Source organism: Chlorocebus sabaeus, chromosome 6, assembly GCF_047675955.1.
Source record: "Chlorocebus sabaeus isolate Y175 chromosome 6, mChlSab1.0.hap1, whole genome shotgun sequence".
Taxonomy (NCBI): domain Eukaryota; kingdom Metazoa; phylum Chordata; class Mammalia; order Primates; family Cercopithecidae; genus Chlorocebus; species Chlorocebus sabaeus.
The window spans coordinates 5797370-5820259 of NC_132909.1; the positions used below are offsets into that span (position 1 = coordinate 5797370).

General features: G+C 45.8%; 1 protein-coding gene and 1 long non-coding RNA gene across 2 annotated transcripts; both read right to left on the reverse strand.

Moving 5' to 3' along the window:
- Positions 1 to 1053: 1053 nt before the first annotated feature.
- On the reverse strand, positions 1054 to 6167 carry LOC140711816 (uncharacterized). Its single transcript, XR_012093098.1, has 2 exons — positions 5253 to 6167; positions 1054 to 4587 (listed from the first exon to the last, which is right to left on the reverse strand). It is a non-coding gene; the product is annotated as an uncharacterized lncRNA (long non-coding RNA).
- A 431-nt stretch (positions 6168 to 6598) lies between these two features.
- ZNF701 (zinc finger protein 701) lies at positions 6599 to 22202 on the reverse strand. The gene is given in 5 exon segments (XM_073016074.1): positions 6599 to 8118; positions 16381 to 16507; positions 17826 to 17906; positions 18773 to 18893; positions 22044 to 22202. Coding segments are annotated over 3 exon segments (1413 nt in total). The 5' UTR covers positions 17841 to 17906; positions 18773 to 18893; positions 22044 to 22202; the 3' UTR covers positions 6599 to 6847.
- Positions 22203 to 22890: the final 688 nt, after the last annotated feature.

Here is a 22890-nt window from a genome sequence, read left to right on the forward strand (position 1 = left end):
GGAGTTTGGAGAACAGCCTGGTTATTATGGCAAAACCCTGTCTCTACTAAAAATACAAAGATTAGCTGGGTGTGGAGGTGGGCTCCTGTAGTTCCAGTTACTCTAGAGGCTGAGGCAGGAGAAGCACTTGAACATGGGAGGCAGAGGTTGCAATGGGCCGAGATCGCTCCACTGTACTCCAGCCTGGGTGACAAAGCAAGACTGTCTCAAAAAAATAAAACAATTTAAAAAATAGGCCAGGCACGATGGCTCACACCTGAAATCTCTGCACTTTGGGAGGCCAATGCGGGCAGATTACCTGAGATTGGGAGTTTGAGACCAGCCTGACCAACATAGAGAAACCCCGGCTCTATGAAAAATGTAACAATTAGCCAGGTGTGCTAGTGCACACATGTAGTCTCAGCTACTTGGGAGGCTGAGATAAGAGAATCACTTAAACCCAGGTGACAGAGGCTGGAGGTGAGCCGAGTTTGCACCACTGCACTCCAGCTTGGCAACAGAGCAAAACTTCATCTCAAAAAAATTTTTTTTCAAGTACCAGAAGCCCCAGAAGACAGTGAGAGGAAGAAAGGCATAGAAAAGCCTGTTGGAAGACATTAATGACCCAAAATTTCTAATTTCAGAAGGCAAGAGAAATTATGGCCATCATGGTGAAACACCATCTCAACTAAAAAGTATAAAACCTAGCTGGGAGTGGTGGCGCCTGCCTGTAATCGCAGCTACTCAGGAGGCTGAGGCAGAAAAACTGTGTGAACCCGGGAGGCGGAGGCTGCAGTCAGCCGAGATCATGCCATTGCACTCCAGCCTGGGTGACAAGAGCAAAACTCAGTCTTAAAAAAAAAAAAAAAGCGGGCATGTGAAAGAACATTTCTGTTTTATCCTAAAAAAATGCATAATATGAACAAATCACCAGGACAAAAATAAAGAACAAAAGAATACAAAATAGCTCTCAAAATACATGAAAAGAATGCTTTCAGCAAAGTATTAAAATCTATTTTAAATATACATGTCCACGATTAATGACATCTACTCAGACTCTTAAGGAATAGAAAATATAAATAAAAAGGGCTTTCATTTTCACCGAATACAAAAAGACCACAGTAGTAAGCCTTGCTTGAAAGAGTGAGAAATTTCTCATGTTCTCAGTCAGAGAGGGCACCTTTGCAGCTGGGGGGGTCCGGATGGCATCTTCCCATATCTATAAGAGGAAATGGCAAGTCCAAAAAGAAGTAAATCGGTTTTGCAGGAATTCTCCAGATATCTGCAGTGAAGTCACCACACTCACAGGCATCCAGTATGTTATTCTTAGTAACAGTGAAAAACTGTCAAGGAGATTATGTGAAGTCAGGGGCTTGAGACCAGCCTGGCTAACATGGTGAAACCCTATCTCTATGAAAAATACAAAATTAGCCAAGCCTGGTGGCGGACGCCTGTAATCCCAGCTACTTGAGAGGTTGAGGCACGAGAAATCACTTGATCCTGGGAGGTGGAGGTTATAGTGAGCCCAGATTGCTCCAGTGAACTCCAGCCTGGGCAACGGAGGCAGAAGGAATTTAAGATGAGAGAGACTGAGAAAAGACATGGGTGAATGTGAGCAAACTTGTGAGGTAGGACGCTTCAGAATCGCAGAAGACTGGCTACTACAATACCTGCTATTTTAGAAAAGAAGGAGACAGAAGAATCCACTGAGGAATGTCACTTTACCTGAGGAACAGCCATCCCTGGCTCCTTTTCTTTGCCCTTTGTGGTGGCTTCATTACATAGCAAGAGTCTTTGGAAATCAATCCTGTGTGTAAAAAAATATGAGATTTAATTTTTCCTTTTTTTTTTTTTTGAGATGGAGTCTAGCTCTGTCACCAGGATGTGGTTCGGTGGCATGATCTCAGATCACTGTAACCTCTGCCTCCCTGGTTCTAGCGATTCTGATGCCTCAGCCTCTTAAGTAGCTGGGACTACAGGCATGAGCTGCCAGGCCCAGCTAATTTTTCTATTTTTACTAGAGACGGGGTTTTACCACGTTGACCAGGATGGTCTTGATCTCCTGACCTCATGATCTGCCCACCCAGGCCTCCCAAAGACTCGGGATTGATGTGAGCCACCGCACCCAGCCGAGATTTAGTGTTTAGAAATCACTCATTCCTTTCCTGTGACAAAGCACGCACACACAGGGGACACCTCACCCGGGAGAAGTCCTCTGCTGCCCACTGCACCAGAGATTATGCAGAGATAACAATGTCCCACAGGAAGATCTACAAGGGTAATTTTGACTTGTTTTTAGATTCCACTCCCCCCTCCCTGGAAAAGTCCAAACACACGCTGCAGCAGGGCACAGACCTTCAGGGCACAGATCTGGTACTAACCAAACCCCACACAGAGCACAGCCCCCTCACCTCCCTGTGGATCACAGGCTGATCTCAGCTCTCAACATGGAGGAAACTGCCTTGACGTTCAATGCTGGACACAGATGAGAATCACCAGCACCATTATAAGTATTATTGAGGGTGGGTCCCATCCTATGATAATAGCAATCTCTGATAAAACAGCATAAAACATGTATTTGCAAAATGTCTGAGAACCCTCATGTAAAGTCAGGGTTGAACTCCACTCAGAGGGTGCCAGCCCAGCACAGCCCCACCTTCTGGCTCTGCTCTCCCCTTGGTGACTTGTTCTCACCAGAATCCAGTGAACAGCAAAGGAGCAAAAAGAATCACACAGAATAGGCAATATGGACCAGAGGTGGGAGTGAAGGTGGGGTTGCCATGTCAAATGGGGGACTGTAGGAGATCACAAAGGTTTCCATAGAGAAAGTGATGTCAGAACAAAGACTTAGGGAAGAAAGGTTGCTTGTCACTTGCAGCTGCAGGGCCAGAGTACTAGGCAGAGGGACAACCCAGAAGGCCCTGAGAGAGGAGCAACCTCAGTCCCAGAAAAAAGAAAGAGGCCTGTATGGCTTGAGCCGTATGGCTGGAGACACTGTATGGCTAGAGCAGATGAAGTGAGGAGGACACAGGCAGGAGATGAAGTCAGAGGGGTCCTGGGAGCACAGATCCCTAAGGATAAGGTCTGGAAACATTTTTCCCCTACACCTCAAAAGAAATTTGGAAATGATGTATTTTCTCACTCCTTTCATGTATACATGTAATTTTCTCTTTACCTTATAAATTATAACACTTACAAATAATGTATTTCCCATATTTAAAATACATGGTGTCGACCTCAGCTAAGCCCCTAGAAGTACATTGTCACCCTCATCTGAGACGTGTAGGACTGCAAGGGAATGTTTGGGGGTTTAGGAAGTCACTTATGGACATGTGAAGGTGGAGACGCCTGTTTGATGTCCCAGCAGAGAGAGAAGAGAACTGGGCACAGGACTGTAGAGCTCAGGGGAGAGGACTGCAGGGGACATGGAGCCATGTAGGTGGGTTAAAGCCATGAGATGAAAAGGTTCAAGGTGATTTGAGTCTAATCACCTGTTTTTCAGAGGACTGGAATCCATTTAAAATTCAAATTACAACTAAGCATCACCCTCTCCTACAGGAAAAGCCACACACTCCATTTTGCCCATGATTTCAGGGTCAGTGTCACTCTGACTGAGTTTTTCTGGTCTTCTCCCTCACCTGTATGTTACAGGTGGGCTCACCGAGGTTCACAGTGGGGTACGTTTCCCCAAGTCATCCTGAGAAGCTGCGAGTTTTGGAAGCAGGAGTCACTGGTCTTCATGTGATGGCCAGGAAGGGTCCATAGGCTGCGTTGGTCATCCTCCTCTAGAAAATTCCAGGACTGGCCACGTGTGGTGGCTCACTCCTGTAATCCTAGCACTTTGGAAAGCCGAAGCAAGCGGATCAGTTAAGCCGGATCAGTTAAGCTGAGGAGTTTGAGACTAACCTGGGCAACATGGTGAAACCCGTCTCCTGGATAGATGAGAATCGGCCTCCCACAGTGCTGGGATGACAGGCATGAGCCATTGTGCACGGCCTATATGTATTTTTTTTTAAACTAAGAAATAAGGCGGGCATGGTGGCTCAAGCCTGTCATCCCAGCACTGAAGGAGGCCGATGCTCCAGGATCACTTTAGCCCTGCAGTTGGAGCCCGACCTGGACAACAAGGCAAAAGCCTGTCTCTACCAAGAACACAAAAATTATCACGGTGTGGTGGCGCGTGGCTACTCTAGAGGTTCAGGTGGGAGGATCCCTTGAGCCCAGGAGGTTGACGCTGCAGCGAGCTGTGATGCTATCACTGCTCTCCCAGTAACAGAGTGAGACCCCGATATCCCAAAAATAAACAAATAAATAAAAAAGGATCTAAAACCAATTAACGTGAACTTTCCAAAACTAGACTAAAAGGAAAAACCCCATCTTCCCACCCGAAGTAACAAAGGATCAAAGGCTGCTCTCCCTAGCGCCCTCCCCCTTCCACCAGGTATCAGATAGAAAGAGCAAAAGCCCAGGAGTGGCCACAGCCAAGCACTGGCCACCACTTACTCTGCGTAGGGCACCCATCTGCTCTGGTCTCAGGCGAATTCACCTCAGTATTTCGTTGGCCAAGGGCCAAATCGTTCATCCAGATATGGGGTAGCCCATAGAGACCTTAAAAACAACAACAACAACAACAACAAAAACTTTAACCTCCAAGAACTTTGTAAACGGGGCCCTGGAAACGCTCACTCGGGCCCACTCCCACCCTGTGGAATGCTTTCTTGATTAAATTTCTGCTTTCGCTGCTTCATTCTTTTGTTACTTTGTGTTTTTGTTTGTTTGTTTGTTTTTTCAATTATGTTTAATATCGAAGAACCTGAAAACTTCACACTCCAGGCCTGCCTTCCGGGAACAACAGGGAGAGGGTGGAAAAACAGGGTTGCCTCCAGCAGGAGCACGTTTTCCAGGAGTTGGAACTGGGGAGAAGCAGGGCCGGGTACGAGGAGGGAGGTGGGGGATGATGGCGCCTTCGGACAGGGGTAGGGTCTGCAGGATCTCAGGACCACATAGAGAACGTGGTCTCCCCGGGACTGGGGCTGCAGCGCGGCGCTCCAAGAGCCGATGAGAGCAAGGCTGGAAGGCGCCCAGGGTGAGAGTCCAGCTCGAGGGTGATGGTGAGGACTTGAAACAGCACGAGGCGGGAGGATGGGTCGGAAGGGTTTTGAGAAGGAAAGTTTCGCCACAGGAGGTGTCTGCACGGCCCCACAGAAAGACAGGGACGGGACCAGCCTCAGGGAGACTTTAAAATCAAAAGGAAGCGACTCATGAACTCTCACCCGGACTTCTCAATTTGCTCTGAGTTGAGAAAGAGGGGGCGGAATTTCCAGGTCTGTGGGGACCCCACGTCCCCGGTATAGCAGCACCAGAGAACTGGGAAGCGCAAACTCCACGGTACAACCTTCAGTCCACGCCATCAGCTTCCGGGTCTGTGCCAATCAGCGCAGGGCAGAAGCCAGACCAGGGGAAGAGGTGGGCGGGGCCTGGATCAGGCCAGAACGTGAGGGGAAGAGGTGGGCGGGGCCTGAGTCAACCAAAATACTAATGGAACAACACATTCGGTGGATTTGCACAGTACAGTATCAGCACCAAAAATTAGTTGAATTTCCATACATTAACAATAAACACTTTTAAACAAAAATTTTAAAACACTTCCATTTGCTGGGGATCTTAAAAAACACTTCCATTTGCTAGAGATCTTAAAGTGAGAAATACTTACGAATAAACGTTAAAAACTGAAAATTTTGTACCTTGAAATCTACAAACATTGACCAAAATGATTAAAAACATATATAGAGATACAACTCATATTGATGGTTTGGAAAAATTAATATTGCTAAATGATTACGTAACCCAGTGTGATCCAGATTCAACACAACACTCATAAAAATCCCTATCGGTTTTTGTTAAAGAAACAAAAAGCAGGCTGGGAAAAGTGACTCACGTCTGTTGGCTAGGCTGGTCTCAAACTCATGATCTCAAGTGATCTACCCACCTCGGGCTCCTAAAGTGCTGGGATTACAGGTGTGAGCCATCACACCTGGCCCAATCCTCTTAATATAAACACTTTAATGTCAATTAATGCTTGAACTCAATGTTTTAAGTCAACTCTAAAGTCAATGCTGAATTGACTCTACTGTCAATTAATCCTTGATGGTTTGCTATGCTCATTGCATTTGTAACTATTACCTCAAAAATGAACGTTCTGATATTCTGCAAGGAGCAACCTCAGACTGAAGACCTTGTCACATATATGACATTTGTAAACTTTCTGTCCAGTATGGACCCTCTGATATCTAATGTGGTGTGAACATGAAGTAAAGACTATGCCACAATCATATTTGTGAGGTTTCTCTCCTGTATGAATTCTCCTATGTTTTGCAAAAGATAAAGCTTGACTGAAGACCTTGCCATAATCATCACATTTGTAAGGTTTCTCTCCTGTACAGGATCGCCCATGAACTGCAAGGTGTGAATGATGTCTGAAAAACTTGCCACATTTATTATGCTTGTAAGACCTCTCTTTATTATGGATGCTCCAATGTTTTACAATGGTTGTAGTGTTACTGAAGACTTTGTGACAATCATTACATTTGTAACTGACCACTAAAGGCTTTGCCACACTCATTACACTTGTACAGTTCCTTTCCAGTGTGAATTCCAGTATGTTGTGCCAGGTGTGACTCACACCCGAAAACCTTGTCACAAACCTTACACTTCTATTATTTCTCTTCAGTATGAACTCTCCTATGTATTTCAAGGAGTGATTTGAAATTGAAAACTTTGTCACATTCTTCACATTTGTAAAGTTTCTCTCCAGTATAAAGTCTATGATGACAGGCAAGGTTTGATTGTTGCCTAAAAACCTTGCAAATTAATTACGTTTATAAGATTTCTTTTCAGTGTGAAGTCTATGATGACGTTCAAGGTTTGATTTTCGATTAAAAACCTTGCCACATTCATTACACTTGTAAGGTTTCTCTCCAGTATGAAGTCTATGATGACATGCAAGGTTTGATTTGTGATTAAAACTTTTGCCACATTCATTACACTTGTAACGTTTCTCTCCAGTATGAATGACTTTATGCATCACAAGAGATGAATTTTGAACGAAGGTCTTGCCACAGTCATTACACTTGTAAGGTTTCTCTCCAGTGTGAATTACAATATGTTGTGCCAGGTGTGAATCACGTCTGAAAGCCTTGCCACAAATCTTACATTTGTATGGTTTCTCTCCAGTATGAATTCTCCTATGTCTTTCAAGATGTGATTTGCGACTGAAAACTTTGTCACATTCTTCACATTTGTGAGGTTTCTCTCCAGTATGAAGTCTATGATGACGTGCAAGGTTTGATTGTTGATTAAAAACCTTGCCACATTCATTACACTTGTAAGGTTTCTCTCCAGTATGAATTGCCTTGTGAACTAAGAGGGCTGAATTGTGACTGAAGGTCTTGCCACACTCATTACACTTGTAAGGTTTCTCACCAGTGTGACATCTATGATGGCATGCAAGGTATCACTTCTGATGAAAGACCTTGCCACATACATCATACTTATATTGTTTGTCTCCTAAATGGATTATCTGATGTTTTTTAAAGAGTGAGCTATGATTAAAGGCTTTGCCACTCTCATTACATCGGAAAGATTTTTCTCTCATGTGTATTTCCTGTTTTTCTATGAGTAATGAAGAATGAAGGAAATTCTTCCCATACTTATTAGAAATATGGGTTTTGGGCCTACAGGAAATTCTTTGGGATGCTGAAACTGAGAAGGCATCATTGATAGGCTTCTCAACTTGATTGCCAATTTTCCCTTCAGGCTGAAATGTGTGCAGTTCAGGCAGATGAGAATGAAAGCTTGATCTAAGCTGATCTTTAATAGGCTTGTTTCCAGCAAGCCTTTGATCATATCGGTCTATACTACTCGTCAACATTTTTATTTTTGGCGTGGGTGCTTCATGGCCATTTGTTTCATTTTCTTGCCACTGAAACACAAAGTCATGAATATCTTTCCCAATTTCCTGGAAGCAAGTATCTCCAATGTGATGACTTGCTTGTCTTTGCAATGTCCCTGTGTGGATCACTTCTGTATTGCCTTGCCCTGTTGATGAGAACATCTTCATCATGCGTTTGGAAGAGATAGCTACAAAATATAAACACCAATAGGTTTCCAATTAAGTACAGAAGTTACACAATACTGAAATGTGTAAATATGACACAAAAAACAATACTTATTTTAAACTTCCCAAACATGATCTTCAAAGTTTAGGAACACAAAAGGGGTAAGATTTTTTAACAAATAATGGGCGATTACATATTCTTCAAATCATTTTTACTGAAGTCTCTTTCCAATATCATGACAAAACACTGACAGGGCACAAACATGTGTAAGCCTAAAGTAAGCCGTATTTTTCCACTGTGACCCTAAAGTGTGTCACAGTTTGCAAAAAACATATCACTGTCACATCAAAGAAGAGAAAAATATATATTCTTCATATTTATAGGGTATTTACTGTATACAAATAAATACTAAAAAAACAGACAAGGTATTATATTTTTAAATAATCCACAATAATCTCTTGTAAGGATAATAAAAAACAATGGAATTTCTATATTGTCAAACAATCATAGCACTGAGAAGAAAATATTACAAAAATTAGGCAGGTGTGGTGGCCCACGCCTGTAGTCCCAGCTACTCAAGTGGCTAATGCACAAGAATTGCTTTAAGCCAAGAGGCAAAGGTTGCAGTGTACCAACATCGAACCACTGCACTCCAGCCTGGGTGAAAAGTAAGACTCCACCTCAAAAGAAACAAGGCACGGCATGATGGCTCACACCTGTAATCCCAGTACTTTAGGAGACCGAGGCAGGCAAATTACCCGAGGTCAGGAGTTCAACACCAGCCTCGCCAACATGGCAAAACCCCTTCTCTACTAAAAATACAAAAAGTAGCCGGGCGTGATGGCGGGCACCTGTAATCCAAGCTACTTGGGAGGCTGAGACAGGAGATTTGCTTGAACCCGGGAGGGCAAGATTGTGGTGAGCTGAGATGGTGCCACTGCACTCCACCCTGGGTGACAGAGTGAGACCATATCTCAAAAAAGAAAAATGTTAATACCATATTTTTCTAAATAACTGTTACAAAATTACCTATATTCATGTGCAACAGGCACTTTGTGACTTTTTAAAAAAATTTTTGAATTTTTATTTTTATTTATTTATTTATTTATTTATTTATTTATTTATTTATTTTGAGACGGAGTGGCCGGATCTCATCTCACTGCAAGCTCTGCCTCCCGGGTTTAGGCCATTCTCCTGCCTCAGCCTCCCGAGTAGCTGGGACTACAGGCGCCCGCCACCTCACCCGGCTAGTTTTTTGTATTTTTTTAGTAGAGACGGGGTTTCACCGTGTTAGCCAGGATGATCTCGATCTCCTGACCTAGTGATCCGCCCATCTCGGCCTCCCAAAGTGCTGGTATTACAGGCTTGAGCCACCGCGCCCAGCCTGAATTTTTATTTTTTTGAGATGGAGTCTCACTCTGTCACCCAGGCCAGAGTGCAATGGCATGAGCTTGGTTCACTGCAGCCTCTGCCTCCTGGGTTCAAGCAAGTCTCTCTTCTAAGCCTGCTGGGTACCTGGGATTACAGGTATGCACCACCATGCCTGGTGTCCTGAAATTACAGGCAGGAGCCACTGCGCCCCGGCAGCACTTTGTGACATTAACAAGTGGAGTGTGTCAGTTACATTGCATATCACATACCGAAAACTCACAGGTAAAGTCATGAAAATCAGTTAATGAAATATTGTAACCCTTGATAAAAGAAGTCAGAAAATAATAAGTACATGTATACAGCCTGCAGAATTGTAAACAATTCCCCGTTAAGAAAAAAGTCATAACTTATACTTACCACCAGTACACAACATAAGAGCTGAAATACATGTTAATATCACTACTTTCTGATTTATTAGGTCAAAAATATACACAGCACTATAAGGAATAAGAATTAACTAATGTCCAGGCACAGTGGCACATGCCTGTAATCCCAGCACTTTGGAGGTCCGAGGTGGGTGAATCACGAAGTCAGAAGTTCGAGACCAGCCTGGCCAACATGGTGCAACCCCATATCTACTAAAAATACAAAAACATTAGCTGGGCATGGTGGATGGTGCCTGTAATCCCAGCTACTTGGGTGGCTGAGGCAGGAATCGTTTGAACCTGGAAGGCAGAGGCTGCAGTGAGCCAAGATCGTGGCAGAGCACTCCAGACAGGGAGACAGGATGAGACTCCATCTCAAAAAATAAGATAAATAACTACTTCTCAAATAAGCTTTGGTATATTTGGTATTCTTTAATAGGATATTCCTGCACATGCAGACTTTGAAAGAATTTAGTCGTGAGTGTTTACAACTCGTTAATAGAACTAGTACCTTTATGAAGAGACATTACAGAGCTCTTTCTACCATGGTTCCTCTTTCCACCAGGTCAGGACATGGCAGGAAGATGACTGGGCTAAACCATGACAAAGGCTCTCACCAGGAACCAATGTGGCTGGCACCTTGCTCTTGGATTTCCCACTTTCCAAATTCATGAGAAATAAGTTTCTGTGTCTGAAGCCTCTCAGTTTAAGCTATTTCCTTTTTTGTTTATTTTTGAGATGGAGTCACGCTCTATCACTCAGGCTGGAGGGTACTGGCAGGATTCTCCTACCTCAAGTGATTCTCCCTCCTCAGCCCAGAGTCTCACTCTGTTGCATGGGCTGGAGTGCAGTGGAGTGATCTTGGCTCACAGCAACCTCCACCTGCTGTGCAGATCAAGTGATTCTCCTGCCTCAGCCTCCCAAGTAGCTGGGATTACAGGCACCTGCCACCATGCACAGCTAATTTTTGTATTTTTAGTAGAGAGAGTTTCACCATATTGGCCAGGCTTGTCTCAAACTCCTGACCTCAAGTAATTGGTCCATCTCAGCCCCCCAAACTGCTGGGATTACTGGGAGCCACTGTGCCTGGCCCATTTTTGGCATTTAGTACATTCAATGCTTCACCACATTGGCCAGACTGGTCTCAAACTCCTGACCTCAAGTGATCTACCCACCTCGGCCTCCCAAAGTGCTGGGATTAGAGGTGTGAGCCACGGCAGCCAGCCAGTCTAAATTATTTCTGACAGGACAGTGAAATGACTGAGACAGGAACAGGAGCATCTCATCATCAACATCACCAAAAGCTGACAAATCTTATTAAACAAAGGAAGTTAAGAGTCTGTACTGTAAAACTTGCAATCCCTGAAGCCATCTAAGAGCACTAATGTGTTAAAAAAAAAAAAAAAAAAACCTTCAGATGAGCCAGGCACAATGGCTTACACCAGTAATCCCAGCATTTTGAGAGGCCGTGGCAGAAGGATCACGAGGTCAGCAGATTTAGACCATCCTGGCTAACAAGATGAAACACCGTCTCTAATAAAAAATACAAAAAATTATCCCAGCATGTTGGCACTCACCTGTAGTCTCAGCTACTTGGTGGGCTGAAACTAGAGAATTGCTAGAACCTGGGAGGTGGGGGTTGCAGTGAGCCAAGAGCCAAGATCACACCACTACACTTTAGACTGGGTGACAGACTGAGATTTTGTCTCAAAAAAAAAAAAAAGAAATGAAAGAAGTCTAAAAAGTAACTCCAACCCACAAACATATATGAAGTTCTCCAGTAAAGATAAATTAAAAAAAAAAAAAAAAAAAAACAGGCCGGGCATCGTGGTTCACACCTGTAATCCCAGCACTTTGGGAGGACGAGCCAGGTGGACAACCTGAGGTCAGGTGTTCAAGACCAGCGTGACCAACAAGGAGAAACCCTTCCTCTACTAAAAATACAAAATTAGCTGGGTGTAGTGGCGCATGTTTGCAATCCCAGCTACTCAGGAGGCTGAGGCAGGAGAATTGGTTGGAGGTGGAGGTTGTGGTGGTGAGCTGAGATTGCAGCATTGCACTTCAGCATGGGCAACAACAGCAAAACTCTGTCTCATAAATACATAAATTAATTAATAACAGGACAGATATAGAAACTGACATATGTGTACCTTTTGTTCAGAACTAAACTTTTTAAATATTATTTAAAATAAAAAGGCATGAAAAAACACTACATATATGTTACCAGAAATGCAACATACACAGAAATCATTTTGACAAAAATTTAAAAAGTTCTAGAGAAGTAGTTTTTGCAGGTTATGAAACTTTTTTTTTTGAGATAGGGTCTTACTCTGTCTCCCGTGTTGGAGTGCAAAGATGCAATCTCAGCTCACTGCAACCTCCACCTCCCGGGTTCAAACAACTCTCGTGCCTCAGTCACCTGAGTAGCTGGGATTACTGCCACCCACTACTGTGCCTGGATAATTTTTGTAATTTTAGTACAGATGAAGTTTCGCCATGTTAGCCAGGCTGGATTTCTTTTTTTTTTTTTTTTTTTTTTTTTTTTTTTTTTTGAGACGGAGTCTTGCTCTGTAGCCCGGGCTGGACTGCAGTGGCCGGATCTCAGCTCACTGCAAGCTCCGCCTTCCGGGTTTACGCCATTCTCCTGCCTCAGCCTCCGGAGTAGCTGGGACTACAGGCGCCCGCCACCTCGCCCGGCTAGTTTTTTGTATTTTTAGTAGAGACGGGGTTTCACCGGGTTAGCCAGGATGGTCTCGATCTCCTGACCTCGTGATCCGCCCGTCTCGGCCTCCCAAAGTGCTGGGATTACAGGCTTGAGCCACCGCGCCCGGCAACCAGGCTGGATTTCAACACCACCTCGGCCTCCCAAAGTGCTGGAATTATACGCATGAGCCACTACACCTGGCCAGGTTATGAAAAGTTTAAGTTTCATTATTATGCTATAACTTTAAGATCTTTAACATACCTGCAACAATAACCACTTCCCAAAACTACTACTCCTCTATAACTATTTTTATTTTTGTCAGAATTATTTCTGTGTATGTCGCATTTCTGGTAATATATAAGTACAGTGTTTTTCATGCCTTTTTATTTTATTTATACAACACACTTAACTTCTGTTTACTGAAAGAAATGGGCACAACCAGGCACGGTGGCTCACACCTGTAATCCCAGCACTTTGGGAGGCCAAGGTGGGTATATCACGAGGTATACGTGATCGAGACCACAGTGAAACCCCGTCTCTACCAAAAATACAAAAAAAAAAAAAAATAGCTTGGCGTGGTGGCGGGTGCCTGTAGTCCCAGCTACTCAGGAGGCTGAGGCAGGAGAATGGCGTGAACCCTGGAGGCGGACCTTGCAGTGAGCCAAGATCGCGCCACTGCACTCCAACCTGGGCGACAGAGCGAGACTCCGACTAAAAAAAAAAAAAAAGAAAGAAATGGACACTAACGTGGTTGTTATATTCACACTGGAATCATGCTTAAGCCACTTACATGTTTACAGAGAACTAAAAGACAAAACTATTTAACATAATAACAATAGTTGTGCATGGCGGCTGGCGCCTGTAATCCCAGCGCTTTGGTGTAGGGTCCAGCCCTACGGAGCTTACCGGGTGTTCTCCCCGTGTGTGGAGATGAGAGGCTGTAATAAATAAAGACTCAAGACAAAGAGATAAAGAGAAAACATCTGGGCCGGGGGACCACTACCATCAAGACGCCGAGACCCGTAGCAGCCGAAACGGCTGGGCACTCTAATGTTTATTGCATACAAGACAAGGGGCAGGGTAAGGAGGGTGAATCTTCTAAGTGATTGACAAGGTGAAGCAAGTCACGTGATCAGAGGACAGTGGGCTCTTACCTCTTATGTAGCCAAAGTAGAGAGAAAGAAGCCAGCATACATCGGCGTTTTCTTCTATGCACTTTTAAGAAAGATCAAAGACTTTAAGACTTTCACGGCCGGGCGCGGTGGCTCAAGCCTGTAATCCCAGCACTTTGGGAGGCCGAGACGGGCGGATCACGAGGTCAGGAGATCGAGACCATCCTGGCGAACACGGTGAAACCCCGTCTCTACTAAAAATACAAAAAACTAGCCGGGCGAGGTGGCGGGCGCCTGTAGTCCCAGCTACTCCGGAGGCTGAGGCAGGAGAATGGCGTAAACCCGGGAGGCGGAGCTTGCAGTGAGCTGAGATCCTGCCACTGCACTCCAGCCTGGGCGACAGAGCCAGACTCCGTCTCAAAAAAAAAAAAAAAAAAAAAGACTTTCACTGCTTATTCTACCGCTATCTACTATGAACTTCAAAGAGGAACCAGGAGTATGGGAGGAGCATGAAAGTGGACAAAGAGTGTGACCATTGAAGCACAGCGCCACAGGGAGGCGTTTAGGCCTCAGGACGACTGCGGGCAGGCCTGGATAATATCCAGCCTTCCACAAGAAGCTGGAAGAGCAGAGCATTCCCTTACTCCTCCAAGGAAAGGAGACTCCCTTTCATAGTCTGCTGAGTAACGGGGGCCTTCCCAGACACTGGCGCGACTGCTTCACCAAGGAGCCCTCAAGTGGCCTTTATGCGGGTGTGACAGAAAGCTCACCTCTTGCCTTCTAGGTCACTTCTCACAATGTCCCTTCAGCACCTGACCCTATACCTGCCAGCTAGTCCTAGGTTATATTAGTAATGCAACAAAGAGTAATATTAAAAGCTAATGATCAATAATGTTTACAATAATGATTGACAATTGCCATGATCATCTCTATATCTAATTTATATTATTATTCTTATTCTAACTATTTTCTTTATTATACTGAAACAGTTTGTGCCTTCAGTCTCTTGCCTCAGCAACTAGGTAATCTTAGGCCCACACTTTGGGAAGCCAAAGCAGGTGGATCACTTGAGACCAGACTGGCCAACATGATGAAACCCTGTCTCTACTGAAAACACAAAAATCACCTGGGCATGGTGGTGAGTGCCTGCAGTCCCAGCTACTCAGGAAGCTGGGACATAAAAATCCTTTGAGCCTGGGAGGTAGAGGCTGCTGTTAGCCAAGATCATACCACTGCACTGTAGCTGGGGCAACAGAGTGAGACTCTTTCATAAAATAAGAAAAAGAAAGGAAGAGCAGAGGGATAAGAGGGGGCAAATAAAGATGTTATTTCAGAGATCTCAGGATAGAAACTTTCCTTTTCCCACAGAATTCTCCCACTTGCAGAGTTTCCCCACACACTATTGGAAGGTGGAGCTTCCACTCTGCCCATCTGAGCTCTTACCTGCCTTTACGCCTGTAATACATTCCCACCCAGCTGGATTTTATTGCTATATTTACTTCACTCTCCACAGTCCAGGGCTCTTTTTCTCGCTCCAACATGGAGACAGCAGGTCAGCAAGAGATTCCTGCTTATAAAAAGAAAGTACTGGCCGGGCGCAGTGGCTCACGCCTGTAATCCCAGCACTTTGGGAGGCTGAGGCGGGCGGATCAAAAGGTCAGGAGATCGAGACCATGGTGAAACCCCATCTCTACTAAAAATACAAAAAATTAGCCAGGCACGGTGGCGGGCGCCTGTAGTCCCAGCTACTCGGGAGGCTGAGGCAGGAGAATGGCGTGAACCCAGGAAGCGGAGCTTGCAGTGAGCTGAGATCGCGCCACTGCACTCCAGCCTGGGCTGAGCGAGACTCCGTCTCAAAAAAAAAAAAAAAAAAAAAAAAAAAAGTACTGTGACGTGCTGGAGCTTTTCCAGAGTCCCAGCCCTATGTTTCAGTAGGAAAGAAGACACTGCAGATGATCTAGGAAAATATTTCACTGACTGCTCCACTGACTGCCTCCCTCTGAATGCTTGGGGAGCATTGTATGTAATATGTGGACATCGAGCTCTCTTCCAAGAACTACTGAATTGACAGCACAGGAGAAGCAAACAGGGAACTGGATATCTTTAAAGTATGCCAGAAGGTTTTGTTTTTGTTTTTGTTTTTGTTTTGTGAGACACAGTCTTGCTCTGTCACACGGGCTGGAGTGCAGTGGTGTGTTCTCAGCTCACTGGAACCTTGGCCTGCCGGGATCAAGCGATTCTCTTTTGTCAGCCTTTCTAGGAGCTGGGATTACAGGCATGCACTACCACACCTGGCTAATTTTTGTGTTTTTAGTAGAGATGGGATTTCTCCATGTTGGCCAGGCTGATCTTGAACTCCTGACCTGAAGTGATCCACACGCCTCAGACTCCCAAGGTGCTGAGATGACAGGCGTGAGCCACCATGCCTGGTCTGCCATAAGGTTTTATGCTTACTTTACTCTGGAACCCCTCCTGAGCTATCATGAAGAATGCAAAACATCTAAACAAAGGGGACAGTGAAAGTCCAGAAGCTACATCATGAAGCTTTTCATTTCAAAATCAACATGACTTCCACATTAGTCAAGCAAGGATGCAGCTCCCAGGAGGCAACAAGAGAAAATACAAAGATACAAAAGGGCACATCCCCACCTCTGGAGGGAAGTTATCCTCACCCAGGGAGACCAGGTTCCTGTAATTCTCCACCATCACGTCTCTGTATAAAGTCCTCTGAGCAGGGTCCAGACATTTCCACTCCTCCTGAGAGAATTCTATGGCCACATCCCTGAATGTCAGTAGACCCTGAAATGAAAACACATTTTAACCAAATGGCTATGGGAGAAGTTCTTAGCTCTACAGAAAATGAGAAGACGAGAGAGGAGAAAGCATGGATTCAATTGTAGGAATGTTCTGACAAATCCAAGCGAGGGATTTTCCACCACATAATGTCTTCCCACTGGTGTTTGATTACACTTTTTGAAGAGGTCAGGATACCCTCTCAGTATGAATTTCTTATGTTAGAAGTAAATAATTAGCTGGGCATGGTGGCAGGCACCTGTTGTCCCAACTACTTGGAAGGCTGAGGTGGGAGGATGGCTTGACTCTGATGGTGGGGATTTCAGTGAGCTACGATTGCGCCAAGGCATCCCAGCCTCGGTAACAAAGGAAGACTCCATCTCAAAATAAAATAAAATACATGAAAATAAGATTAATTAAAGTACAAAACTCTATTTTGTATATGTTCAAAAAATAATAAAACCTACACACACTCACAAAAAACTACATGTTAATACAAAGTGTTGTCATTTGTCCCAGATTTTCAAAGTATGCAATATTTTCAAAATACATACATGTGTATATATGTGTGTGTATGTATATATGTGTGTGTATATGTGTATATATATAAAGGTTTTAAAAATATAAAAAGTAGCAAGTTTTGTTTAACTGAAGAGGACCTCATTTTGGTGGAAAAGGATACTTTGGCAGCTGGAAGTACTGCTCCTATACTTCAGAAAAATTGTAACCAGTTTTACAAAAAACACCTGTTTCACAAGACTCTCCACAGTAACACCACTGTCTCCATCAGCTTAATTTGTTAAGAATGGTTTAATAAATCTCCTGCTGTTATTTAGGTTGACTTCATATTCTTAAAATAATGATGGAATAAAACCCCTGTATCATTCATGTCTGTGTATGAATTTCCCATTCTAAGTACTAAGATTTTTTGAGTCAGAAACAGAGCAACTCATTCAATTACTGAAAAATTTAGTATAAAATCAGGGAGAAAAGATTTTCCCTTATTGGTCTCCTTTTCTAGAATTTACCACGTACTTTGAGCACACGAATATGTGACTTCCATTGGCAGCTGCTCTACTCCTGGTCCACAGAGAGCTGACAGAGCATCCAGATGTGGCCCCTGAACAATCCCTGCTGCCCAACAGCACTGACACCACGGGATCCTCACCCCGTGAGCAAGATGAGAGGGACTGAGGGAAGGCATGGGTGAGTGTGAGCAAACCTGTCAGGGAGGACACTTGAGACTCAGAGAAATTCCCAACACCAAGGCCCAGGGTTTCTGAAAGGAAAGAGACAGAACAATCCACCGAGAATATCATCTCACCTGAGGAACAGCCATCCCTGACCCTTTGCTTTCCTCTTCTGTGTTTTTTCCTCACGTACCAAGAGTCTTTAGAAGTCAATCCTGAATGTTAGAAATATGTTGTTTATTGCTCAGAATCAACACACTTCCCCCCTGTAACACAATGACACATACAAAGGTGCCCTCACCCTGAAAAAATACAGTCACCTCTGCTGCCCACTGCACCAGGGATGATACATTTCTACAAGACTCTCACTTCCCTCCTGGAGAAGCCCACACACACACTGCAGGATTGAGGAGCTGGGCTGGAATGAGATCCCCTTCAGGGCACAGACCCAGCCCTGACCAAACTCCGTGCAGAGGCTGGGTGTGGTAGTTCATGCCTGTCATCCCAGCACTCTGGGAAGCCAAGGTGGGTACATTGCTTGAGCTCAGGAGTTTGAGACCAGCCTGGGCAACATGGGAAACCCCATCTCTACCAAAAATACAAAAATTTGGCCACGTATGGTTGGTGCACGTCTGTGTGTCTCTGGTCCCAGCTACTTAGGAGGCTGAAGTGGGATGATCACTAGAACTCAGGAGTTTGAGACCAGCCTGGCCAACATGGTGAAACCCTGTCTGTACTAAAAACACGAAAATTGGGCTGGGCGTGATGGTTCATACCTGAAATACTAGCACTCTGGAAGGCTGAGGTGGGAGGATTATTTGAGGTCAGGAGTTCGAGAGCAGCCTGGCCAACATGGTGAAACCCTGTATCTACCAAAAATACAAAAAGTAACCAGGCTTGGTGGGGTGTCAGTAATCCCAGCTACTCCGGAGGCTGAGGTTGCAGGATCACTTGAACCTGGGAGGTGGAGGTCGCAGTGAGCCGAGATGGCACCACTGGACTCCAGCCAGGGCAACAGAGTGAGACTCAAAAATAAAATAAAATACAAATACAAAAATTAGCCGGGTATGGTGGCACATACCTGTAATCTCAGCTACCTGGGAGGCTGAGGCACAAGAATTGCTTGAATTCAGGAGACAGAGGTTACAGTGAGCCAAGATCACAAGACTGCATTCACATCCTGGAGGACAGAGTAAGACTCTCTGGGAAAAGAAAAAAAAGCGTGTTTCTGATGTGATTGACGCAGAGATAATAAAACCTGAGTAATGTGATAGAGACTGATAGGCAGAGGGAACTTCAGATCGGGGTGGGAGAGCATGGGAGACATTTCTGAGCCAAGACCTGAAGGAGGAGAAGGGGACAGTGCTATGAGCATTTAGGGACAGAGGGTAAGAGCAGTGAAAACAACCTGAGACAGGAAGGGTTTTGAGGTTTGGGAAAAGAGAAAAGCAAACGTGACTGGGGCAGAGGGAGTCGGGAGAGGAGGGCAAGCTCCCAGGAGGAGGCTGGACACTGGCAGGGGCCCTGGACACAGGGCTGTGGAGCCACAGTGAGGAGCTGGACTTTTGTCCTGGGGAACACGGGAAACCGGTGGAGGGTTCTCTGCCAGGGACTGACATGACCTGCTTTAGATTTCACTGTGATATCCTCAGAACAGGGACATTTTCAATGAGTTATGCTGAGAAGGTCTGAGATGAGTGAGAAGATGTACCTGAATTCTGACATGGTGGCCTGGAAGGGCTAATGGAAAGGGCTGGCCTTATCAAAATTATACTTGAAACTTAGAGAAGCATCTTTCACATACCTGGGATAAAGAAACTTCTTTTATCAGGTTCTGATGCCACTGATTCCCAACATTTAATTCTTCCTCACAAGAAAATTACAGTAACATTTATAAAATGCAGAAGTATAAAGACACAGCTAGCGACCTTGAAAACAGAGAGGCCATGTGCAGTGGCTCACACCCGTAATCCCAGCACTTTGGGAGGCCGAGGCGGGCGCATCACCTGAGGTTGGGAGTTCCAGACCAGCCTGACCAACATGGAGAAATCCCATCTCTACTAAAACTACAAAAATTATCTAGAAGTGGTGACGCATGCCTGTAATTCCAGCTACTCAGGAAGGCCAAGGCAGGACAATCACTTGAAACTGGGAGGTAAAGGTTGCAGTGAGTAGGCCAGGCTTGGTGGCTCATGCCTGTAATCCCAGCACTTTGGGAGGCCGATGCCGGCGGATCATCTAAGGTCGGGAGTTCGAGACCAGCCTGACCAATATGGAGAAACCCCATCTGTACTAAAAATACAAAATTAGCCTGGCGTGGTGGTACATGCCTGTAATCCCAGCCACTAGGGAGGCTGAGGCAGGAGAATTGCTTGAACGAGAAAGTCAGAGGTTGCAGTGAGCCGAGATCACATCATTGCACTCCAGCTTGGGCAACAAGAGGGGACCTCCCATCTCAAAAAAAAAAAAAAAAAAAAAAAGGCTTGTGGTGACGTGAGATCGCTCCATTGCACTCCAGCCTGGGCAACAAGAGCGAAAGTGCGTCTCAAAACAAACAAACAAAAAACAGGGAAAGAGGGTCAGCTGTAGAACTAAGACATAAGCAAACTTTTTCAATCAAGAATGCATGGGTGGCCAGGTGCGGTGGCTCACGCCTGTAATCCCAGCAATTTGGGAGGTCGAGGCGGGTGGATCACCTGAGGTCAGAAGTTCAAGACCAGCTTGGCCAACATGGTGAAACCCTGTCTCTACTAAAAATACAAAAATTATCTGGGTTCCATCCTCACATCTTGTTTAACCTCTTGTTGCTCCTTCTCCCCAATCTTTAGATCGTCCTCAATCTCCATCTATTTCTGCCTCTTCTCCCATCTCTGCTCCTCCTCTGCTCTCCCTGTTAAATTCCGTCTTCCCTGTTATACCCCCGTCCCCACTCTCTGGCACCCCAGATCCCCAGGTGTCCTCCCTGCTGTGATTCTCCCTCTGTTCTCTTTGCCACCAGCACCACTGTGCTCTGTCTGCCCTGGCTCCAAATCCCTCCTCCTCTCCCTCACTCTGATGAGCCTCCCTCTTTGCTGCCCCTCTGTACCTTGCTGTCGTCCATCATCTCTCTGTACAGCTAGATTTTCTCTACATTTCTCCGGTTGCTTTTCTCCTCCACTTTCTTTTCTTTTTTTCTTTTTTTCCCCACTTTTGCTATCTCTTGTAGCTTTTCTCTACATTTCTCCTCCTGCTTTCTTATCTTTTTTATTTTCACTTTTGCTGTCTCTTCACAAATCCCTCACCATCCTCTACTTTGCTATCTGTTATGGGTCTTTCTGCTTTTCTCTGTCGCAGGTTTTTTTTTTTTTTTTTTGAGACGGAGTCTCGCTCTGTCGCCCAAGCTGGAGTGCAATGGCCGGATCTCAGCTCACTGCAAGCTCTGCCTCCCGGGTTTACGCCATTCTCCTGCCTCCGCCTCCCGAGTAGCTGGGACTACAGGCGCCCGCCACCTCGCCCGGCTAGTTTTTTTTGTGTGTATTTTTAGTAGAGACGGGGTTTCACCGGGTTGGCCAGGATGGTCTCGATCTCCTGACTTCGTGATCCGCCCGTCTCCGCCTCCCAAAGTGCTGGGATTACAGGCTTGAGCCACCGCGCCCGGCCTGTCGCAGGTTTTCTACTGCTCTCTCAGTCCCTCTCTCTGTCTCCTGATCCTTTTGGCCCACACAATCACAGGAGAGTTTGGAGTAAAACGCCTGCATCCCGGAGAAGCTCATTTTTCAGCGGCTGGAGCTGGGCAGGCAAGAACACCCCGTGTCACAGGACAGGCTCCGGGCTCCTCCCCAACGCAGGCTCAGGAGAAGCGGTGACTGCTAAGGGGAGACTTGGGGTGCAGCAGGGCCCAGCATGAGGCGGGAGGTGGGCTGTGACGACGCCTTCGTACAAGGGTGGGGTCCACAATATCCCAGCACCAGGCAGAGAAGGTGGCCTCCCCGAGACTGGGGTCGAGGCGTTTGCGCTTCAGGGGCCTTCAAGGGTGAGGCTGGGAGGCGCCCAGGTCGGAAATACACATCTCGGGTGAGGACTTTGAAAAGCGCGGGGAGGGAGGAGTTAAAAAACGGTTTTGAGCACAAAAACTACGCGATAGGAAGTGTATACATCGCCCTGTAGCAGAAGACCGGAGACGGGAACAGCCTCAGGTCGACTTTAAGCACAAAAGGAAGCGACTTCCGAATTCCCAGAGGAATGTCCGCATTTTCTCCGGTTGAAGGAAGATAGGCGAGAATTCACAGGTCTGCGGGGACCCCATGTCCCAGGTGCGGAAGTGCTGGGGACCTGCAGAGTGCACACTTAATACAACACAGAGCAAAACTCACCGCGGCGGCGCGATTTTCACTCCAGGGGATCTGCTTCCTGGTCTGCGCGCATCTGTGCGCACAGGACTAAAACCAGGCCTGGGTGGAGCCAACGAGAAAGTGGGCTGGGCCTGAGCAAGGTAGAGGTGGGGCCCCAGGCGGAGAGACCTCCCCTTTAGAACCAGCAGAGGGCGGGGCCGGGGCGGGACAGGTCCCTCAGCCTCGCTCCCAGCGACTCTATTTTTGGGACTTTGGATGCCAGAGAGGTCAGGAAGGCTGAAGCAAGATTCAAAAGCCCTGGAATTGTCTGGAACGGGGTTGCAAACTAGAATGTGAAATGCAAAACCCTGCCTGGGCAGAACGTACAATTTCATGCTGACGGCCCAGAGAACAGAATAGAAATCCTCTCCCTTTCTACTCTCCATTCACTCAGAAGGGAGAGTTCACCCTGTGCTCAGTTTCAGAGACTTCCCGAGGACCCCTGCATGGGATGTGCCATGGAGGGCTCAGGCCAGGGAGGAGTGAGGTCACCACCTGCTGCTTAAACACAGCAGGGATGCGGCCGGGTGGGCAGGAGCCTGAGGACCCAGGGGCGGGAGGATCGCTGAGCCTGGGGGTCCAGGCCAGCCTGGGCGACAAAGTCACACCTCCCGCAGGGATCCCTTCCTTGTCTCTTTTAATTTTTAAAATAAAATTTTGATTGTGTGAGATAGGGATCCAACATTATTCTTTTCCATGTGGTTATTCAGTTAATTGTCCTAGCACATTTGTGGAAGAGATCTATTACTTTCTTTTTAAATTTCTTTTCTTTCTTTTCTTTTCCTTTTTTTTTTTTTTTTTTTTTTTTGAGACAGAGTATTTCTCTGTC